Source organism: Amblyomma maculatum, chromosome 5 (genome assembly GCF_055883805.1).
Source record: "Amblyomma maculatum isolate TAMU_Amacu chromosome 5, ASM5588380v1, whole genome shotgun sequence".
NCBI lineage: Eukaryota > Metazoa > Arthropoda > Arachnida > Ixodida > Ixodidae > Amblyomma > Amblyomma maculatum.
The window spans coordinates 75,774,632-75,793,936 of record NC_139348.1 but is presented as its reverse complement, the minus strand read 5'-3'; the positions used below and the strand labels follow the sequence as shown (position 1 = coordinate 75,793,936).

The following is a 19,305-nucleotide window of genomic DNA, read 5'->3' as shown; positions in this document are numbered from 1 at the left end:
GAACACACAATTCTGGGCATGATCCACTAAACTCTGAGCACCGCAAAACGCCGCTCACTTGTAGACATCTTTCTTCAGTATTCCGCTGTCTAACATTTCTATAAGCCCCGTGGACCACCCTCTTTCCCAAGTCTCGTACCCACCAGATTATGGATACCGGTTCATCTCGCCTGATTCGTCAAAAGCCTTATCGTGTGTCGCCATTGGAGCCCAAAGTAATCAACGAGCAAGTCCCAGATGCTTGAGAAGAAAGTCATTCAGGAATAATCTAGCCCCTGGGCTGATCCCGTGATTCTTGCAGTAAAAATGACGGCACGTGGCGAGTTTGCGGGGACCACCACTGGTTAAATGTCATGACGAAGAAGGATGTATGCCCATTTCTTCGTATACACGACGCCGTGGACTGCCGCTTTGGCGTTTTTTATTTTTCTTGCATCGATCTGCGATCCGGTTACTGGGAAATTTCGGTGCATTAGGCGAAGAAAAAACAGCGCTTGTAGCGCCGGATGGACGTTTTGAATTTAATGCGATGCCGTTTGGGTTTTGCAATACGCCTGCGACGCTTGAGAGAATTACTGACATAGTATTGCACGGCATGAAATGGGACATATGTCTGTGCTATCTTGATGACGTCGTATTCTTGGTAAAACGTTCGAAGAGCTTAACGAGTGCTTAGCGCGCGTAATAGACTTTACATAATGCTGGATTAGCCTTCAATTCAAGAAGTGCCTCTAGCGAGCGTCAAGCGTTGGTGCTCGGCCACCTCGTTGATGAGGAGGGCGTGAGACCAGACCCTCAGAAAACAGCAGCTGTGGAGTGGTTTCAAGCATCACGGATGGTCAAAGTGCTCCGCAGTTTTTTGGGATTAGGACCCTATTTTGCGGCGTTTTATTCATCTTTTGCAGATATCGCCTACCTGCTGACATGCATTCTTCACAGAAGAGCTTAATTTGAATGGAATGCCAAGTGCGATGCCGCCTTTTTCCAGCTGAAGTTACTACGGACATAACATCCCGTTGTTCGGGATTTCGACACCTCTGAACCAAACGAAGTTCATACTAATGCTAGTGGTGTTGGAATCGGCGCTGTTTTGGTTCAGCGCAGAGATGATCAGGAGCACGTTATTGAATATGCGAGCCGCTCTCTCAGCAAGCCAGAGCGCAACTATACCGTCACAGAACCGGAATGCCTGCTGTGATCCGCGCTTTGCAGCTCTTCCTGTCGTACTTGTATGGGCGCCCATTCATAATTGTGACCAATCATCACTCCTTATGCTGGCTCGTCAATCTTCGAGATCCAGCGGTTACTTCGCGAGCTGGACCCTCTGTCTCCAGGAGTATAACTTCACTGTTTTCTACAGGAGCGGCTGTCGACACGACGATAAAGACTGTCTCTCGCGAATGACGCTGCCATCAACCGAGTGGAGTGTGACAAGGACAATTTCGACCACTACATTTCACCATCGTCCCAGGCTTTCCTGACCTTGAGGTATTTAGGAGTGAGCAACGCGAAGATCCTGCTCTACAGCCTTTGTTTTCCACAGCCCTCAACCAGAGAGTAAAAGGCCATTTATGTATCCGCGTTGGTCTCTTGTGGAAAAAGAACTACTCTCCTGAAGGCCCACGGTACCTGCATGTTGTTCCAAAGGTTCTGTGCTCCTCTATTTCATGTGTGCTGCATGACGACCCCGCATCTCGACATCTGGAATCTGCTCACGCACGCAGTCGAGTTCAAGAGCGGCTTTACTGGCCGAAAATGCGTTCCGCGACAGAACAGTGTGTCCAGATGCACGCAATGTAAGCGTGATAAACGCCCTTCATCCGCTCCAACTGGTTTACATCACCCTGCGGCGCATCCCAGGAGTCCGTTTGAGCATGTTGGGGTTAACCTTCTTGGACCTTTCCCAAATCTCCGAACGGCAATCGTTGGATCGTGATATGAGCCCATTATATTACTCGCTATTGTGAAGCTGCTTCTCTACCATCGGCTACCGCGAAACAAGTGTCGCTGTTCTTTTTGAATTCGGTCCTCTTACGACATTGACCTCCGCGAGTCGTATTAATTGACCGAGGTCGCCAATTCACGCCGATATGGTTGAGGAACTGCAACGTCAATGCACAATCAGCTACAGGCACTCAGAACAATATCAGCCACAGACATGTGGTTTGACGGAACACATCGACATGCGGCAGTAACCAATATGCTTGCTGTGCATGTGGACTCGGAGCATAAGAACTGGGATACCATACCGCCGTACATCTCAAAAGTTTTCAATACCGCAACTCATGAAACTACCGGATACAATCCATCCTACTTCTTGTATGCTCGTCCGCTACGCTACACCCTCGACACAATTCTGCAGTTATCTACCTGTGAAAACCTGGATGTCGCTGAGAAACTGTCCTTCGCTAAAGATTGTCAAGGTGCCCGCTTTGTGATAGATTGCATCACAAGTGCGTTTCAAGGAGCGCTACCATGTCCGCGGCCGGCTTTAGCGTCCAGTCCGGCGCCGCGGATTGCATCAAAAGCTACTCGCCCACTGCGATGGCCCTTATGTGCTCATGGCCAGAATTAGTGACACCACCTATGAAATTGCACGCGTTACCGTGCAACGCCATGCCACTCCCGGGAGACAGCATATCCCAGAAGATCTCGGATGCGCTGGGAGTAATTTCCACGGGGGAACGGAGACGAAGTAGTGGAAGGATATATGTGTGAGTGGTGAAATAAGTGAAACGCTGAGCTGAACGGTACCAAGATCTGCCTTCCAACGTCTGACAAGACCGCGTCGTGTCTGAAGGCTTAATTCACCTCGTAAAAATATATTCGTAAGCACCGAACCCTCCCATAAGACCCAGCGGCCCAGTTTAGCGTAGCGCAACAAGCGAAAGGAATGCAAGATTTGGTTTGCGGTTTAGGCGCACTGTTTGAGAGGTGGCATTCTCTGCGCCTTGCCACCCGGAGACAACTTCTGGTTCCAGGCGCGTGCAGTTTGAATGCTTCTATGTGCGGCGCGTGCAGTTTGAATGTTTCTATGTGCGGCACTCTGCCGCCAGTTTGTTCGTTTAAGATTTGTACGATCCATTAGTGTTTGATGTTCTGCTTCAGCGTCACAAAATTAATATTACAGTCGCAGTACCGTTTTCTGGCCAATAACACGTCTCTGTTTCTGGCTTTACCCAACAGCAGAATACCAGAAAAGAGGGCAGGGAGTTTGTGAAATGAAAACATTTATTTTGCTCCACACAAGCACAATCCTATGGAATTTTTTATGATTTAGTGGACCATCAGCAAACCTGTAGATATTGGGTTATTCGAGGTGAGCTTTCCACGAGAGGTTAGGAGAGATATAAGCACCAAGGTGTTTATAGAAAAAACAACGTCACGAGAAACATTGTTAATGTGATAAGTATTAGAAGGGATCTAATTGCCAGAAATGCGCACATGCTTGCACTTATCATGCCTTCGCTTATTTGGAAAATTCCTTTACATCTTAAATCATGCAGATGTTTTTATACATCCATCACTAGTCAAGAACTGAAAAAGGTCCACACCGGCATCCCCTCCGCACATCTCAAATATAGGTAGCAAAATCAACCTATTTCACAATTTCTGCGCCTGCTATGTATTAGCCAATAGACACATATAATGACATTACGTATTTCATTACATACTAGAGGATATTTATTTCAAACATTCTTTAATAGGCATAAGCCATATTGTAAGAGACGGAACTTAAAATGGAAAGCGCTAGTACATTCACTTCGACGAGAAGGTGGCGGTTAATGTATTTTATCCGAGCATCCATTCCACGCTCTCTACATGACTCAAGCGCATCTAGCGACTCGGAAATATTTGAACCTGTGCCTTATTTCTCTAAGACAGAAAGCTGCCTCCACTGGGAACGCACGCATCTATGTTTTTTAACCAACTGCAAGCCTTTTCTTACCCTCCACAGACCGAGTCCTCTTTTCTCGCAAGTAGCGATTCCCACAAATAAACAAACTTCCCTCACCATCATCTAGAAGCCCACGTGCGAGTAATACGTAAACACGATCTGAAATCTAACTTCAAGATGCATGGGAAAGGCGCTCGAAGAAATTCATACACCGATTGTGCAGTTATTACCTTTATGCTATTTTATTATCGCCTGTGAATAAGCTGGTGATTGATGCTAGGCGTGCTGCATATCTGATTTCTCAGTATTGTTTCCTTCCTTATGCGGTAAATTTGCGAATATTTGCGGGGTGTTGGTAGAAGAAAAGATCATTTTCAAAAATTCGTTCGAGGCAAAGATATGCTTAGCTTCAAGGAAAATATAAATGCTGAAATTGTGTAAATGCCTAAATGGCAAATACTTTAGACCTACTTTCTATTAGTCAATGCTCATAAAAATATTTCATTACAAGCTTCTTGGAACTACAAAAGGCTAACCAGTGAGGACAGTGAAATTGGTTCTAGAGTTTCACTGCCTTAAATATCGCAGTGGTGATCGAGAAGTAAAACAACATGTGCTTTGCAAAGAAAAAAACATCACTGTCTCAACACCCGAAAGTCTTCGCAGACCTAATTTTCCATTTCTGCTGCGCATATTTGTTTAAGTATGTGTTCCGATTTTCCTACAAATTAAATAAAAGATTCAAAGAAATGTCACAGAAGTGTTTAATTTAGCCGTATATATATTGCCGCGAACTGTTTAAATCTTAATTTGTTCCTGTTCGACAGCCACTGGCATGCGGCCTTATCATTATTATTCTGGCGCACTTAACAATTCTGTATACCGCGTTTATTCATGCTCGTTGTCGCGATACGAAGCGTTATCATTTCCTTTGTCGCGAACTATGCGCCGAGATCTGTCTCGAAAATTCCGATCACTCGCGTATGTTTCTACAATGTTCCAGGTTGTGCTACTAGCAGTTTGCGACGTTATCTAAATTATTCTGAGCAGCCTTTAAATTGAGCGTTGACGAGTGCGACTTGTTCGACAATCGACGAGCATGTTTGTTGCTATCGCCGCCACCGAGTTGCTTAGTTCTTTTGCGGCGCAAGTCAGCCCTATAGAGAGTTAATTTCAGTACCATCAAGCCTGTGTCTTCTTTTGATGTCAACGGCCTTGTCACCACTACGTGACAGTATGTAATGCCCAAGTATGCTCTTCTACGTGGCTGCGGTCAATGCCATACACTGTGTATGTCGGCAAAGAGCACGGCAATACATCAGTGCTTTGGATAGAAACGTTAAAAAGCCTTGCACTTTGACTGACTCTTAGACCTCGAGTAACGAATTGCAAGTATGGTACGTATGCTCCATGTTTTGTCGATCTCGATCATCCCCTGAAAAATGTGTGCCTAGCTGTATAGAGGGGATGCTTTCCTTGCAACTTGCACCACAAACAATACAAGAGAATTGTTTCAAAGTACTTCAAATATATTGCTGTCAACTAGTGGACAACCTCAGAGAAAAGATTAAAACAGTAAACATTGTAGAGAACCACAAGTGAACCACTATTCGTGCATGCAAAAACAATGTTTTGTATTGGACTAAAACTACTTTCGTACTTGAAATACTAAACGGAGATAAACAGATTTCCTTCTATATTAAAAACAAACATCCCGGATGCAACGGAAAACATAATTCGAATAAGCAAAACTTGTTCAACATTGCAGAAGCCAAACCTGTAACACGTTGACAGGAAAGAAGGTAGCACTAAATATTGAAATGGTACATTATTATGCAGGCTTTTGATGCCAAATTCGAGAGCAATATTCTGGGTGCAAGGTGAGTGTATGGCGGCATTGAGACCCTTAAATTCCGAAAGACTCTAGAGCACATGAGCATCAAAACCAAGTGTAACTTTTTTCCAGCACTTTATCATCCATGTTTGTAACTAACCTAAAGAGGTTTGGAAATTTGGAAAACCATTATGCCTAATGCTCCTAATGACAATTCTGTCGGTGATGACCCCGCAAGTCCTGTTACTGAATCCGATGTTGCATGTATGCTTAACTCTGCATTTTCTTCCATCTTTATCAATGAACCCGTTGACAACACTCTTGACATCCCATTGTTGACCATCCGGTAGCGGAAAACATTTCATTTGTGCCCCATGGCATAGCTAAATTTATTAACAATTTTACCAATTTTTCATCCTCGGGTATTGTTAGCATTAATGCAAAACTGTTCAAAGATGCTAACAATACCTGAAGCTTAAACTGTCAGTCATTTTCCACCATGCGCTTAGAACAGCATCATTGCCAAGTGACCGGCGGATTGGTAAATTCATCCCTGTATTTAAAAATTGTAACCTTTCATCCCCGTACAATTATCGCCCAATTGCGCTCACATGTGTTTGTTGCAAAATCATGTAGCATGTTCTACAATACCATGTTGCCACCTTTCTAACCTCTGTGAATTTCGTCCATCATAACCAGCATAGTTTTCATAAAGGTCGCTCATGTGAAACTCATGTTGCTCTCTTTGAACATAATTTACTCATGTTTAGACTATATGATTTCATGTGATTCTTTGTTTTCAGATTTCGAAAAGATGTTTGATAAAGTTCCTCATGATGGCTTAATTAACAAACTATCGCATCTGAATCTTTATCTCTTGATCATTCATTGCATCCCTGCCTTCGTTCGTTCATACTAACTTCTACTCATCATCACGTTTACGCGTAAAATCTCGCGTCAACCAAGACACACTACTAGGCTTCTTATTTTCCTAATATATAATGATGATCTACCATCGAACCACCCAAAACCACAGTTCGTCAAATTTTATTTCAAGTTGTATAAAGATTAGAATGAGCAACGCTTCTTAAAATGCTCACCATACAAGAGCGGCGTTTATTTCTCGAACTTATGGGCTGAAGGTATCTTGCACGAAACCGGCGCGAATCAAGATCCAATGCAAGCCCCACGTTTGCGAACATAACACCCATTATCAAACCTAGAATAACACTATTCATATATGGGCTCAATACCTCTTAAAAGCTGTTCACTGGAACGACAATGATATTTTGAAATCCTCTGCGCAAGCCACTTCGGTGTATTCACGGACGGGCAAGTAAAATTTTCCTCTTGCACCAAATAAAACATGTTCTGAATTTCCGCAGATGGATTTTGCAGCTTCCTCCAGATGTGATTTTACCAGGTTGTAATTTCTAGGCTTGAAAGGTGTTTCTATCAGAAGTGTTCACACGGGAATGTAAAGAAATCCACTTGCAAGAGCCTGTCAGCCCTACCCTTCGTTACGAATGCCTTAAAAAGGTTCAGCGGTTTGGGCATTTTTACTTTAAAAAGCACCCGCAACATGCCCTATATGTAATTCGACACAGGTGTCTTTACCCTCGTTTGTTTTGTACCACACAGCAATGCCCTAGCGATAGCTTTATTTTAGCGGTTTTAGCTATCACGCACAGATGCTCTTTAGCCCAGCTGTCAAGGACTTCTCATTGGACAAATGGCGTGCCACGACAGCAATAACGCCCTTTTGGCCAGCTGTCATCAAGGACACGTTGCAGTTATTGAACTTCAAAATAGCACACAAAATCTCCCTTCCACTCTATTGTAGGAGCAGCTGCTGGGCAGTGTCAGCCCCTTCAGCGATGCCGACAATCTCTATCCTATTCGCACGAAAATATCTTAGCTTTCTTGCGCAGAAGCGCAAGAATTTATTTCTCAAATGATTCAGCTAACCACAGCCGTCTGGAAATTGCAAATTTGGACTCATTAAAGAATGTTTGCAGTGAAATGCCACAACATGCAGACCCACCTGCAAAGCTATTATTGAGGAGGCAGACTGTTGACAGGCGCCTGTAAGCGAAATTCCCACAAGATGGCGTGAGAACGCATGTAACAGATTGCTAATAGCAATGTTAAAGCAATTCTGGTAGAAGCTACGAAATTATCCAGCGAATATTCTCGAGGAATCGGGGAACAGTCTTGTTTGACGGTGCACAAGAAATTTTTTCGTCCGTCAGTGAATGCAGAAAAGTTGCTAGTTCAGTTACTTCAGAACTGGAATAACGTTTCAGTAGATGCATTATTACAGTTTTATACTGCACTTCAATACAAGACTGTTAGTTTTGAGAATGAATGTTATGATTGAAAATACTGTATAAGTACACTCATCTATGTCTCGTCGCTTTTGTGAGAAATATTTCTTTACCACGTATAGCTGAAAATTGACTGCTGACCTTGACAACAAAACAACTGCATTTCTAGATGTTTCTTTGGTAGCTGACATGGTGGGGCGGAAGTTTGGCAGTTCCAAAAATTTAAATTTTACCCTTGATCCATAACAATTAACAATGTTACGGGTATGTAGACTGAATATTATTTGTTACAAATAACATACACATATTTTGGGCTGTATATCGCTTTCAACGAAGTTCTCGCCAATTTTTCGTGTCACTCCAAGGTCGTAAACTCTGTCATTGTGAGCGCATTAATAAGGTTTTTTCTTCCGCAGTTCTGTAAGTAATAGAATGAAATGATGTTTGAACACACAATTCAATATTTACAGCAACTCGAGTTTTTCCGTTCGATAATTTGTTCTTCGGCGGATACAGTGACGAAATAAAGGCGGATGCGTGAGAGGCCCATCAATATTTCCGTTCCCAGTCTCGCGTTGGATTTCGAAGTACTTCCATGCATGCGCTAACAATCGCAAAATGTCAGTAAGGTGGGAAACATTTTTGCTTGGACGCCTATTAACAAATTTCTTGAAACGTTGACTGGCGCGCAATACCTAGCAGGTACCAAGACTGAACGAAAAAGAAAGAAGGGACATAAAACCTTAACCTCAGGGTGTAACATGCATTCTTAATTGGATGTAGATGATTTCAATCACATCTGGTCCTCTCTACATATGTAAGAATGGCAGCTGTCTCTTAAGGGTCTCAAAAAACTTGGTATTCATGTGGATTCATATAGTGAATGAAACATGCATTTGCATTTGTCTAGACAGGAAATCAAAAGTAAGGGCTGAGACGCAAAAATACAGCCCTAGTTTTCCTTTGTTCACAGCCGTTTATCGGCCGGGAATGAATTTGGCTGCCGAAGGAGTTGTAAATGCTCTTAAGATTAATGAGACGGATGCTTGTATCTGTAAAGCGTTTGTGTTTGTTAGAATAAAGGTGAACTTGACTTTATGTCATATCCAGTGTTCTTGCGCTTCTCATTAGTTTTTTATTACTTTAGTGCGTCGACCATGTAGTATTGTCTGGTTTGCTTCACTAGGTACTTATTATAGAAAAAGCAGGGCAAACACCATGCAGGCCGCCTCTGACTGTTTTCATCCCGGCTGTACTTCCGGCAGTCAATATGCCAACATTCACTCCGTCTCTGCCGGCCTTTCTCCTAGCTTAAAACCTCTGCTTTCTCCTTCTCGTTCCGATTGCAGATTACTATGGGAAGCTGAAACACCTGTCACTGATGCGATATTTTGATGTAAGCTCGGGAACCTACTGTCCCCAGATCCTACTTGTGTGGCTCTGATAAATGTACCCATGTACTGTTTTGGTCCTTGAGGTGGCAGTGGTTTTATTTATATATAGTATGAGATTTTCCTTTGCGTTTGTACGGCATTCAAGCCCGATGTCCCTTCGCATTCTGCGTGAAGTGTTTTTCAAAAGCTTTCTATAGAGACTCAATATCTGCCAGTAGAAAATAGGATGCACTTAAAATATTTTCTGGAAGTCGTGGGCCAAGCCAGTAATCCTCTCTCTTTGAGATACCATTATGCCGCTGATACTCGAGAAACAAAATCTGCAGTTCAACTCGGCTAGACATAAATGTGCTCTACTGTAGCTCTGTTAAGCATAGGTGGACACATTTGTTGTGCTTGGTTGCAGAATGTTGCAAATTCATGGTTAGGTTGGCCAGTCGGACCCTCCTTGATACTTATTTCCGAAAGCGCTAAAATCAAAGCAAGCACAGCGTTCTCTGTTTCTTCTTTCAATCAACCTCCCTCCCTTTCCTTACGACACGGTCAGGTGTCCATCCAGAAGGGTGATAATCACGCACCCTTTCCTTTCCTATACACTTCACGAAAACCATGATCTTCAATCCTCGAGACGTGAGTGGGTTGGAGTTGGAACGTTATAAAGACTACGAAGATGGGTACATAACGCGAGATTATTTTGCTGATTTACACAAAGCGTGATCGGATGTGGCATTGTTTTTCAGGTGCTTTTGTTACATATTATAAACCCTCTGCAAAATGTTTCATATATATATATATATATATATATATATATATATATATATATATATATATATATATATATATATATATATATATATATATATATATATATATATTGATACAAACTATAGTCGACGCTGAAGCGGAGGCAATCAGTGGCTAGTCGACGTAGACGATGAAGTGGTTGCTGGTTGGCGTAGACGACGAAGTTGGTTGCCTGGAACCGCGCGCAGACAGATTGTAACTGTAAAGTGATGTCTACGCAGTCTCCCGGCCAGGGGCGCTCCCCCTGGTCGGCTTTCATTACTCCTCACGATCTACCTCTGGAAACGTTCCAACGATCTGGCGTTCCAAACATTCCTGTAGCGCTGGTGCCCAAGGATGGCGGATTTATTAAAATGAATAACCCTGGGACTGTTCGAGCTGCTCTCCAGGCAGCCTCTACCCTGTATGACTCGATCACAGAAGTGAGGCAGTTTGGGCGTGGCGGGATACTGTGCCGATCTCCAGACCTCAATTGCGTGAATGATCTGTTTAAATGCAATTCATTTGGATCGCTTCAGGTGAGCAGCTTTATCCCATCTCATCTTGCATGCACAAAGGGATTAGTCCGAGGAGTAGACTCTTCTTTAACTCCAGCTGAGACCCTCGACCTTCTTTCGGCGGCTGGTGTGGTAGCGGTGTATCGTTGCAGCCGGGAGGTTAATAATACGCGGGTACCAACAGAGTCAGTGATTGCCACATTTGCGGGAACTTCATGCCCGTCAGAGATAAAAGCATGGCCATTGATCTTCCGTGTGGATCCTCTTGAATCTAAGCCACTGCAGTGCACTAATTGCTGGCGATATGGTCACAGTGCTCGTGGTTGTAAGTCCTCCGTGCGGTGTTCCAAATGTGGCGATGGTCATCATTTGTCATCATGTTCACAACAACACGACAAATGCTGCCTTTGCGGTGGAGCCCACGCTGCAAACTCCTTGGAGTGTCCATCTCGAAAACAGGAGCTGCAAATTCTAGAGGTAATAGATAGAAAACGCTGTTCACGTCGTGACGCTGTAACAGAAGTTAAGGAACGATTACACGGTTATGCAGGTGTGTCAACCCGATCAGGTGTGCCTCTGTATGCATCAATCTCAAAGGCGATAATGACTGCAGTGGAAGCATCAATGACTAAAATGGTCGACCGAATAGCAGCTACTGTCACAGAGTGTTTTTCTAACGTTCTGGCAGTTCAGCTAACGCAAGATCTGCAATCAGGAACAGCCCCTTTCATAGCAAATATGCCCTCTGAAAGCTGTCAACTGCTTGAAAGCACTATTGTTGCTTCGCCTAACAGGGCTGCTCCCCCAGATGACGATGAAAACATTAATGACGCAGAGATGGTAGAATCGGTGTAAGAATTCTAAAACGGTGTGGGTCTCCCATGTCCAATCATTCTTCTCCGCGGTCCCAACCAAAATCAAAGAAACATCAGCATACATTAAAGCCAAAGGATAATATTTTGGGGCAGGCAGTTGCGGCTGCCAAGATTTCACAATCGTAGGGGCTCTAAGAGTTATCCAGTGGAACTGTCGTTAAATTCTAACAGCTTCAACAGATTTAGTTTACATTTCTTCTCAATATAATCCACACATAATTATTTTGCAAGAAACTTGGCTAACAGCCGAAAAGCATTTCTATTTACAAAATTATCATTCATTCCGAAAAGATCGCCAATCAAAAGGAGGAGGTTTAATTATATTTGTCTGTACAAAATTCTGTCACAGGGCTAAGATTTCTTTCCAGTTATCTTCTATAGATTGTGAGTTATTGGCCCTAGACTTCGAAATTCCAGGGCACAGTCCGTTTTCCTTAGTGAATGCTTATTTCCCTAGCGGTGTACAAGATACAAAACCTCTAGATCTGCTATTAGTTAATTGTCGAAACTCAGTTCTTCTGGATGGTGATTTTAATTCACAGCCTGTGTCATGGGGCTACAAGACAGTTGTGGCAAGCGTCTTTGGGATTGGATAACAAATAATAACTTTTCCTGTAGAAATTCGGGTTCGGCCACTTTTATAAGAAAACACAGTCAATCTGTGTTAGATTTAACTTTTACCTCTCCCAGTCTCTTCGTTAATAATTGGTCGACCCTTGATTGTGGCACCTCTAGTGACCACATACCGATTGCGTTTGAGGTTAATCACCCTGTAACTCCAGCGACTTCTCAGTTGAAGTCATTTATCAACTATAATAACTTTCAGTCAACGTTACGCTCTAATCTTGAGTCATTGACTAACACGGATGAAGAACAAAAATCAAAACGCTTATGTTCGGTGATTGAGGATTGCCATAAGAAGTCTGAGATCTTGGTACGGAGCTCAAAGGGGAATACTTCAGCTGTTTGGTGGAATGCTGATTGTTCCCGAGATTACAGACGTAGAAAGGCGGCATGGAAAAAGCTTCTCCACAACCAGTGCCCGAAAAACTGGCAGGATTACAAGTTCATTGCAGCTACTTTTAAACGTACAGTTGCAAAAGCGAAGGACGAGTATGATGCTAAGCATTTTGATTTCCTCTCTAAATCTGGCAATCGAACTGCTCTTTTTGGCTTTTACGCTCGCGGAAAAAGATTCCGCAAGCACAAAATCTACATTCCTTTATTTTGACTCCATATGAAGCAATAGACACAATTGAAACAATTGCCAAAGGACTGGAGAAGCGTTTCTCGTTTGCACTTCCTTCGGGCTCGATATCTGTAATGCCAATGGAACCAGTTAATTATGATCCTCAAATTTCCGTTTCTGAGCTTTCTCCTATAGTTATGAGATTACCAGCCGCTGCTCCCGGTCCTGATAAAGTAACTTCAAAAATCTTAAAAATTCTTTTTGACGAGTCACCTCAGACGTTATTAGAGCTAGTAAATTATTCCATCAAACATGCTTGGATACACCCAGAATGGAAATTTGCCAAGATAATTTCTTTACTTAAGAATAAAGGCGGTGCCTTGTCCATTGATAATATTAGACCAATTGCATTAACATCAAACATTGTAAAATTAATTGAAAGAGTCATACTTATACGTGTTTCGGAATTCATGAATAAAGAAAATATCCTCAGCCCTTGCCAAATTGGTTTCCGTCAAAACTGTTCCATCTGGAATGCGCATGCTGATCTCGAGAGTCGAGTTCTTTTAACGTGGCGTCAAAAAATGCACGCTGCCTTGATAACGCTAGATATAGCCAAGGCCTATGATAGCGTTGAGCATAGCATTCTATTGCAAAAATTAAAATCTCTTCAGTTTCCACATTATTTAGTAGCCTGGATATCTGAATTCCTCCAAAACCGAGAGTTTTACTGTGCATTAAATGGCGTCCATTCTGGCAGATATAAGCAAGCCAGGGGAGTGCCGCAAGGAGCAGTCCTTTCACCAGTCCTTTTCAACACACTACTCAGCTCAATACCAGTTAATCATGACGTTCGCACTTACGTATATGCGGATGATATTGCGTTTTTTGCAACTGCATCGGATATTCAATCCCTTTACCTCCACTTGCAAACGTACCTAAACTCTATTGAGAATTGGTTGTGTGGCTTGCATCTCACATTAAATGTCAACAAAAGCGCAGTCCTCGTATTTAATATAAAAGATTCTGTAAGTCTGTCTGTAATGTATCAGCAGCAAATAATACCACAGGTTAAATCATTAAAGTATTTAGGGGTCACTTATGATGATAATCTTTCATGGCAGCCCCACATTAACCATATTGCTACGAAAGGGGCTCGGGCCGTGGGCATGTTGCGCAGAATTAGTCGTCCCAGGTCTGGAATGCGGAGAGATGTCCTTTTAATGATTTATGTTATGTATGTGCGTCCAATTTTAGAGTTCGATTCAGTCTTGTTTTCTGGATCAGCAACTTATAAAATTCGACCGCTTGTTCTGTTGGAGCGAGAAGCACTTCGGTTGTGTTTGGGACTTCCAAAATTTGTTGCCAACAGTGTGCTCTATCTTGAAGCCCGGATTCCACCCTTGATATATAGATTACAGATTCTAACCGTTCAGACGTACTTAAGGATATATGAATCAGAGTTTCACCGATCTATGTCTATTTTTTGCTGTCAACCGACCTCCTTTTTCGGTGTCCATTGGTCTAAATTTCACACCCCGCAGGTTGTTATGGTCAAAAATTTGCTGGACCCTTTAAATGTTTCCCTTCCTAGTATTCTACCCATACAAACCATCGGTTCATCTATTAAAATTGTCTTTGACGACATATTTCCGAATAATGCTAAAACCTTATCATCCGTTATTCTAAACGGATTATGAGAAGATCATTTAAGAAGTCTTTCTGCTAGTTTAGTTGTAGCTACTGACGCACCTCAAAGTAATGAAAAGGCGGGTGTGGGTATATATTGTCCACATTTAGACTGGTCTTTTTCTGTCCGGCTTCCGGACTTCACCCCAATTTTTGAGGCGGAGTTTCTGGCGGTGGTACTCGCTTTACGGAAATTAGACTCCTCTTTTTCTAAAGTGGCAGTAATTTCCGACTCTCTATCCTTATGTTCATCTCTCTCTTCGTCGGTGGATTCTGCAATAGTAAAAACCTTTGTCTCCCTGATCCCTAGACATTTTAAAATTGTACATATGGCATGGGTACCAGGCCACAGCAATGTGACTTTAAATGAATATGCTGACAATTTGGCAAAAGAGTTCCTTAATGGCCCCGTATTATCTATCCTTCCGGCGACCGCGTACATCACCGCAGCGAGGTTTCGAAGAAACGTCCTATTAAATATGAAAAATGGACATCTTTTAATATCTGATGACTACCTGAATCTAAATTATTCTTGGAATAGAAAATTATGTCATTCACGGCAACTTGAGATTTCACTAACAAGGCTGCGATGCCGTATCCCACCTTTAAATTTCTATCTTTACAGGTCTGTTTTGGCACTGTCTCCCGTCTGCGCATTTTGCGGTGAACAAGAAACGTTAGATCACTTTTTATTGTGCCGCCGCTTTACTACGCTGAGAAAACAGTTGATGGAAAGGCCATTGCAACACCTTGGCCTTAGTTTAAGCAGCCCGACATTGTTATCATTTGGCGCCACCATCCTTGGGCACAGTCACAGGTATGTGTTTACCGCCATGCAAAATTTTTTACTGGACTCAAATCGTTTGCCTTGCTAAATATTTAAACATCACTTGTTCTACAATTGTAGTGTCAATCTCCCGTGAGTGTTACCACTTTTCATTTTATATTTCACTTACTTCCCGTTTTGTTTCCTTTACTCTACCCCTCAAATCATTTTTTTAATGCAAGTATATTAAAAAAAATTCTTTGCTACCCAATTCTTGGCCGATCCCCCTCTGTGGGTATGTGCCATAAGTTATTTGGACAACAACAACAACAGCGGCTCGTACCGCTCTCGTACTTCGCCAGTCTTCTAGGCTCAGGGCGTTGCCTGGACGTTTGGCGCAATACCCGTTACAGTCTGGTGGAGGTGCTGGGTGCGGTTTCCCATGTTTACACGCTTCACGACGGATCTGACTCCGGTCCACCAGCGACTCAGTCGCCGCCTCCGCGGACAGTCGCCTGAGGTTGGGCCCCTTTCCACCCCTACGAGGATCACGCAGCCGCAACTCTCGAGCCACCTCGACATGGCCACTGATCCCAGGTTCTCAGCATCGATCCTTTGCCACCCGCCGCGAACACCACCATCTTTTCACGGCGACGTTTTCGAAGACGTTGAGGATTGGCTGGCGACCTTCGAGGGAGTGGCTCGGTACAACGGCTAGAGTGACGAGCGAAAGCTCAATCATGTTTACTTCGCCCTAGAAGAGTCTGCGCGTACGTGGTTCGCAAACCACGAGGGCGCCCTTACCACCTGGCAAGCATTTTGCCTTGAACCTCTGACCACATTCCCCAACGCCGACCGCCGCGAGAAAGCTGAAGCTGCACTTCAGTCCAGAAACCAGCGGCCAAATGAAAGTGGGCGCAAGTACTGTGAAGACATGACCCGTCTTTTCCAGCGCGCAGACCCAATTACGAAAGAGCGGAAGAAGCTTCGCCACCTCATGCGTGGAGTTCAGCAGGAGCTGTTTGCGGGCCTCGTCCGCAGTCCACCGCGCACCGTTGCTGAATTCCTCGCGGAGGCAACGACCATGGAAACGACGCTCCAACAACGGGCCCGGCAGTACAACCGAGATGTCAGCAGCCTGGTCCCAGATGTTTTTTCGTCATACTATGGAGGCGGTGCGGACGCCTTACGTGACCTCATTCGGTCGGTTGTTCGAGAGGTACTCCAACGTATCCGTCTGCCTCAGAGTGCGCCAGTGACATCACTTACCGAAGTCGTCAGCGATGAAGTACGCCAGGCTGCTCATCAATTCCCGGTTACCAACGTACTGCAGCGGGACGATGAAATGCCCACGCAAACAATCGTTGTTCGTCAGGCAGCTGCCTACGATCCTGTCGCTACCATGCCTCCACGGGTCGATGACAAACTAACGTACGCGTTCGTTGCAAGTCAAGCAGCTGCCTGTGGTCCTATTGACCCGATACCGGTGTTTAGCCACATCAGTCCGTACAACGCATCGGCTCAAGCTGTGGTGCCTCTTCCACGCCCTCGCAAGTCGGACGTGTGGCGCACGCGGGACCCCAGGCCAATCTGCTACCACTGCGTGGAGGCCGGTCACCTTTACCGTGCATGCCCGTATCGCCGAGTGGGACTTCGCGGCTTCGGACCCGATGCGCCCTGTCCACGGAACGGCGAACGGCCGCTCGAAATTTAAGCTCATCTGTCGGCCCGTCAGAGGCCTCGGAGATACAGGCGTTATGACTCAGGATTGTCATCTCCGCTGCGGTACCGTTCCCCAAGCCCTCGCAGAGACGCCAGCAGTACTGAGCGGCGTTCTCCCAGCCCACACCGGGAAAATTAATTCCAGCGGTCCCCAGAGGCAAGGCCGCTGATGTCGGAAAAATTGAAGATCCTCCACCTCCGATACACCGCTACGCTGATTTCTCACAGGGGCAGGGTAGCGGCAGCATCCAACGCGCTGCTTCTGATTTGTACGTTACACTTGACGGAACTGACACGATCGCTTCACTTGACACCGGTGCAGACGATTCAGTAATGAGCCACGCCCTCGCCCAGGAACTGAGCGAAGTTGTGACGCCATGGTTGGGCCCTAGCATTCGCACGGCTGGAGGTCACCTCATTAGCACGGCCGGAAGGTCCACAGCCCGAATTGGCATCCGCGGTTTCGTCTACATCTGGGAATTCGTTGTCTTGCGCGAATGTTCGAGTGTTGATTCTGGGGCTGGGCTTTCTGCAGGCAAACGGTGCTGTGATCGACCTACACGAGGCACGAGTCACATTCTCGACTAAACGGGCAGTGGCACACTTCGACACCGGCGATACCTGTAGCCATGCTCTGCGTATTGGGGAGGATGATGTTACGGTGCCACCACGGTGCAGTGTCGTAATGCGCGTGCAGAATGACCTTTTCCTTGACTTTGAGGGCATGGCGGAGGGTTATATCCCGCTGCTGCTTGAGAGGGGTCTCACTGTTGCCCAAAGTCTCGTCCACCTATGGGATGACTGCACTACCGTTCTGCTCACCAACTTTTCGAACGAATTTCAGCACCTCGGCAAAGGCAAGGTGATATCCTTCCTCCAAGACGTCGCGGAGTGTCCACATTTGTGCACCGTGGAAGAAGCCCTTCAAGACGACACTGGACCTCGTCACTTTCTGCCGCCTGTCGAAATAAACACCGAGTTATCGCCGGCTCAGAAGGATCTGCTTTCGGGTGTCTTGGCAGATTTTGCAGACTGTTTCCAACGTCTTCCAAAGTGGGCCGAACTCCGGTCGCCAAGTACCGTATAATAACAGACGAGACCACGCGCCCCGTATGCCAACGCCCATACCGCGTTTCTCCAACGGAACGAGCAGCGATTCAGAGACAGGTCACCGAAATGCTCTCCGACGATGTCATTCAGCCGTCTACAAGCCCGTGGGCTTCGCCGGTTGTTCTCGTCAGAAAGAAGGACAACACTCTACGGTTCTGTGTCGATTACAGAAAACTTAATCTCGTCACTAAAAAGGACCTTTACCCACTTCCCCGCATAGACGACGCACTCGATCGACTGCGAGATATGCCCGATACTTCTCGTCGCTAGACCTAAAAAGTGGGTACTGGCAAATAGAAGTGGATAAGAAAGACAGGGAGAAGACGGCTTTCGTGACACCCGATGGCTTGTATGAGTTTAAAGTGCTACCGTTCGACCTATGCTCAGCACCGGCTACGTTCCAACAAATGATGGACACCGTTCTGTCCGGTTTGAAGTGGCAATCATGTTTGGTTTACCTGGACGATGTCGTCATATTTTCGACCACCTTCGACCAACACCTATAAAGGTTACGCCTTGTGTTAAAAGCTCTCCGAGACGCCAACCTGGCAATCAAACCGGAGAAATGTCACTTCGGCTTTGAGGAACTTCGCTTCCTTGGTCATGTGGTCAGCGCAAAAGGCGTTCGCCCGGACCCTGAAAAGACAGCTGCCGTTTCTGGCTTTCCGCACCCTACTGACAAGAAAGCTGTTCGACGGTTCTTAGGTTTGTGCTCTTATTACAGACGCTTTGTACGATACTTTTCGCACATCGCAGAACCACTAACCACACTGACTCGAGATGACACGCCGTTCCAGTGAGGAAGTGAACAAGAGGCCGCTTTCCTTGAGCTTCGCAGCCGCCTACGGAATCCCCCGATACTAGGCCATTTTGGACGAAAACGCCGCAACTGACGTTCACACTGATGCCAGCAACGTTGGGGTTCGTGCAGTACTAATTCAGTGGCAAGACGGTGCAGAACGGGATATCGCTTACGCGAGCCGAACACTTAACCCGCTCTGAAACCGACTATTCAGCAGCTGAGAGAGAATGTCTGGCGGTAATATGGGCCATAACCAAGTTCCGACCATGCCTCTGCGGCCGATCTTTCCGCGTTATAAGCGACCATCATTCATTATGCTGGCTCGCGAGCCTCAGAGACCCCTAGGACGATTGGCTAGATGGAGCCTTAGATTACAAGAGTATGACGCAACAGTCGTA

The 19,305-nt window shown here is 45.1% G+C and overlaps 1 protein-coding gene across 5 annotated transcripts in view; it reads left to right on the top strand.

Annotated features, from left to right (window-relative positions):
* The first annotated feature begins 5,231 nt into the window (after nucleotides 1-5,231).
* LOC146188524 (uncharacterized) overlaps nucleotides 5,232-19,305 on the top strand; it is a 50,523-nt gene continuing 36,449 nt past the window's right edge. Inside the window, exons 1-2 of one of the 5 annotated variants that reach the window (XM_084603131.1) lie at nucleotides 5,268-5,295; nucleotides 5,738-5,778. Coding sequence is in view for 2 of the 5 variants with exons in the window: in XM_084603127.1 (XP_084459253.1) it covers nucleotides 9,441-9,455 (15 nt within the window). In the remaining 3 variants the exon portion in view is untranslated. Of the gene's footprint in view, nucleotides 5,296-5,737; nucleotides 5,779-9,413; nucleotides 9,456-19,305 lie in introns of those variants that run through there. The other 4 variants (XM_084603128.1, XM_084603130.1, XM_084603129.1 and 1 more) reach the window with 4 other exon arrangements.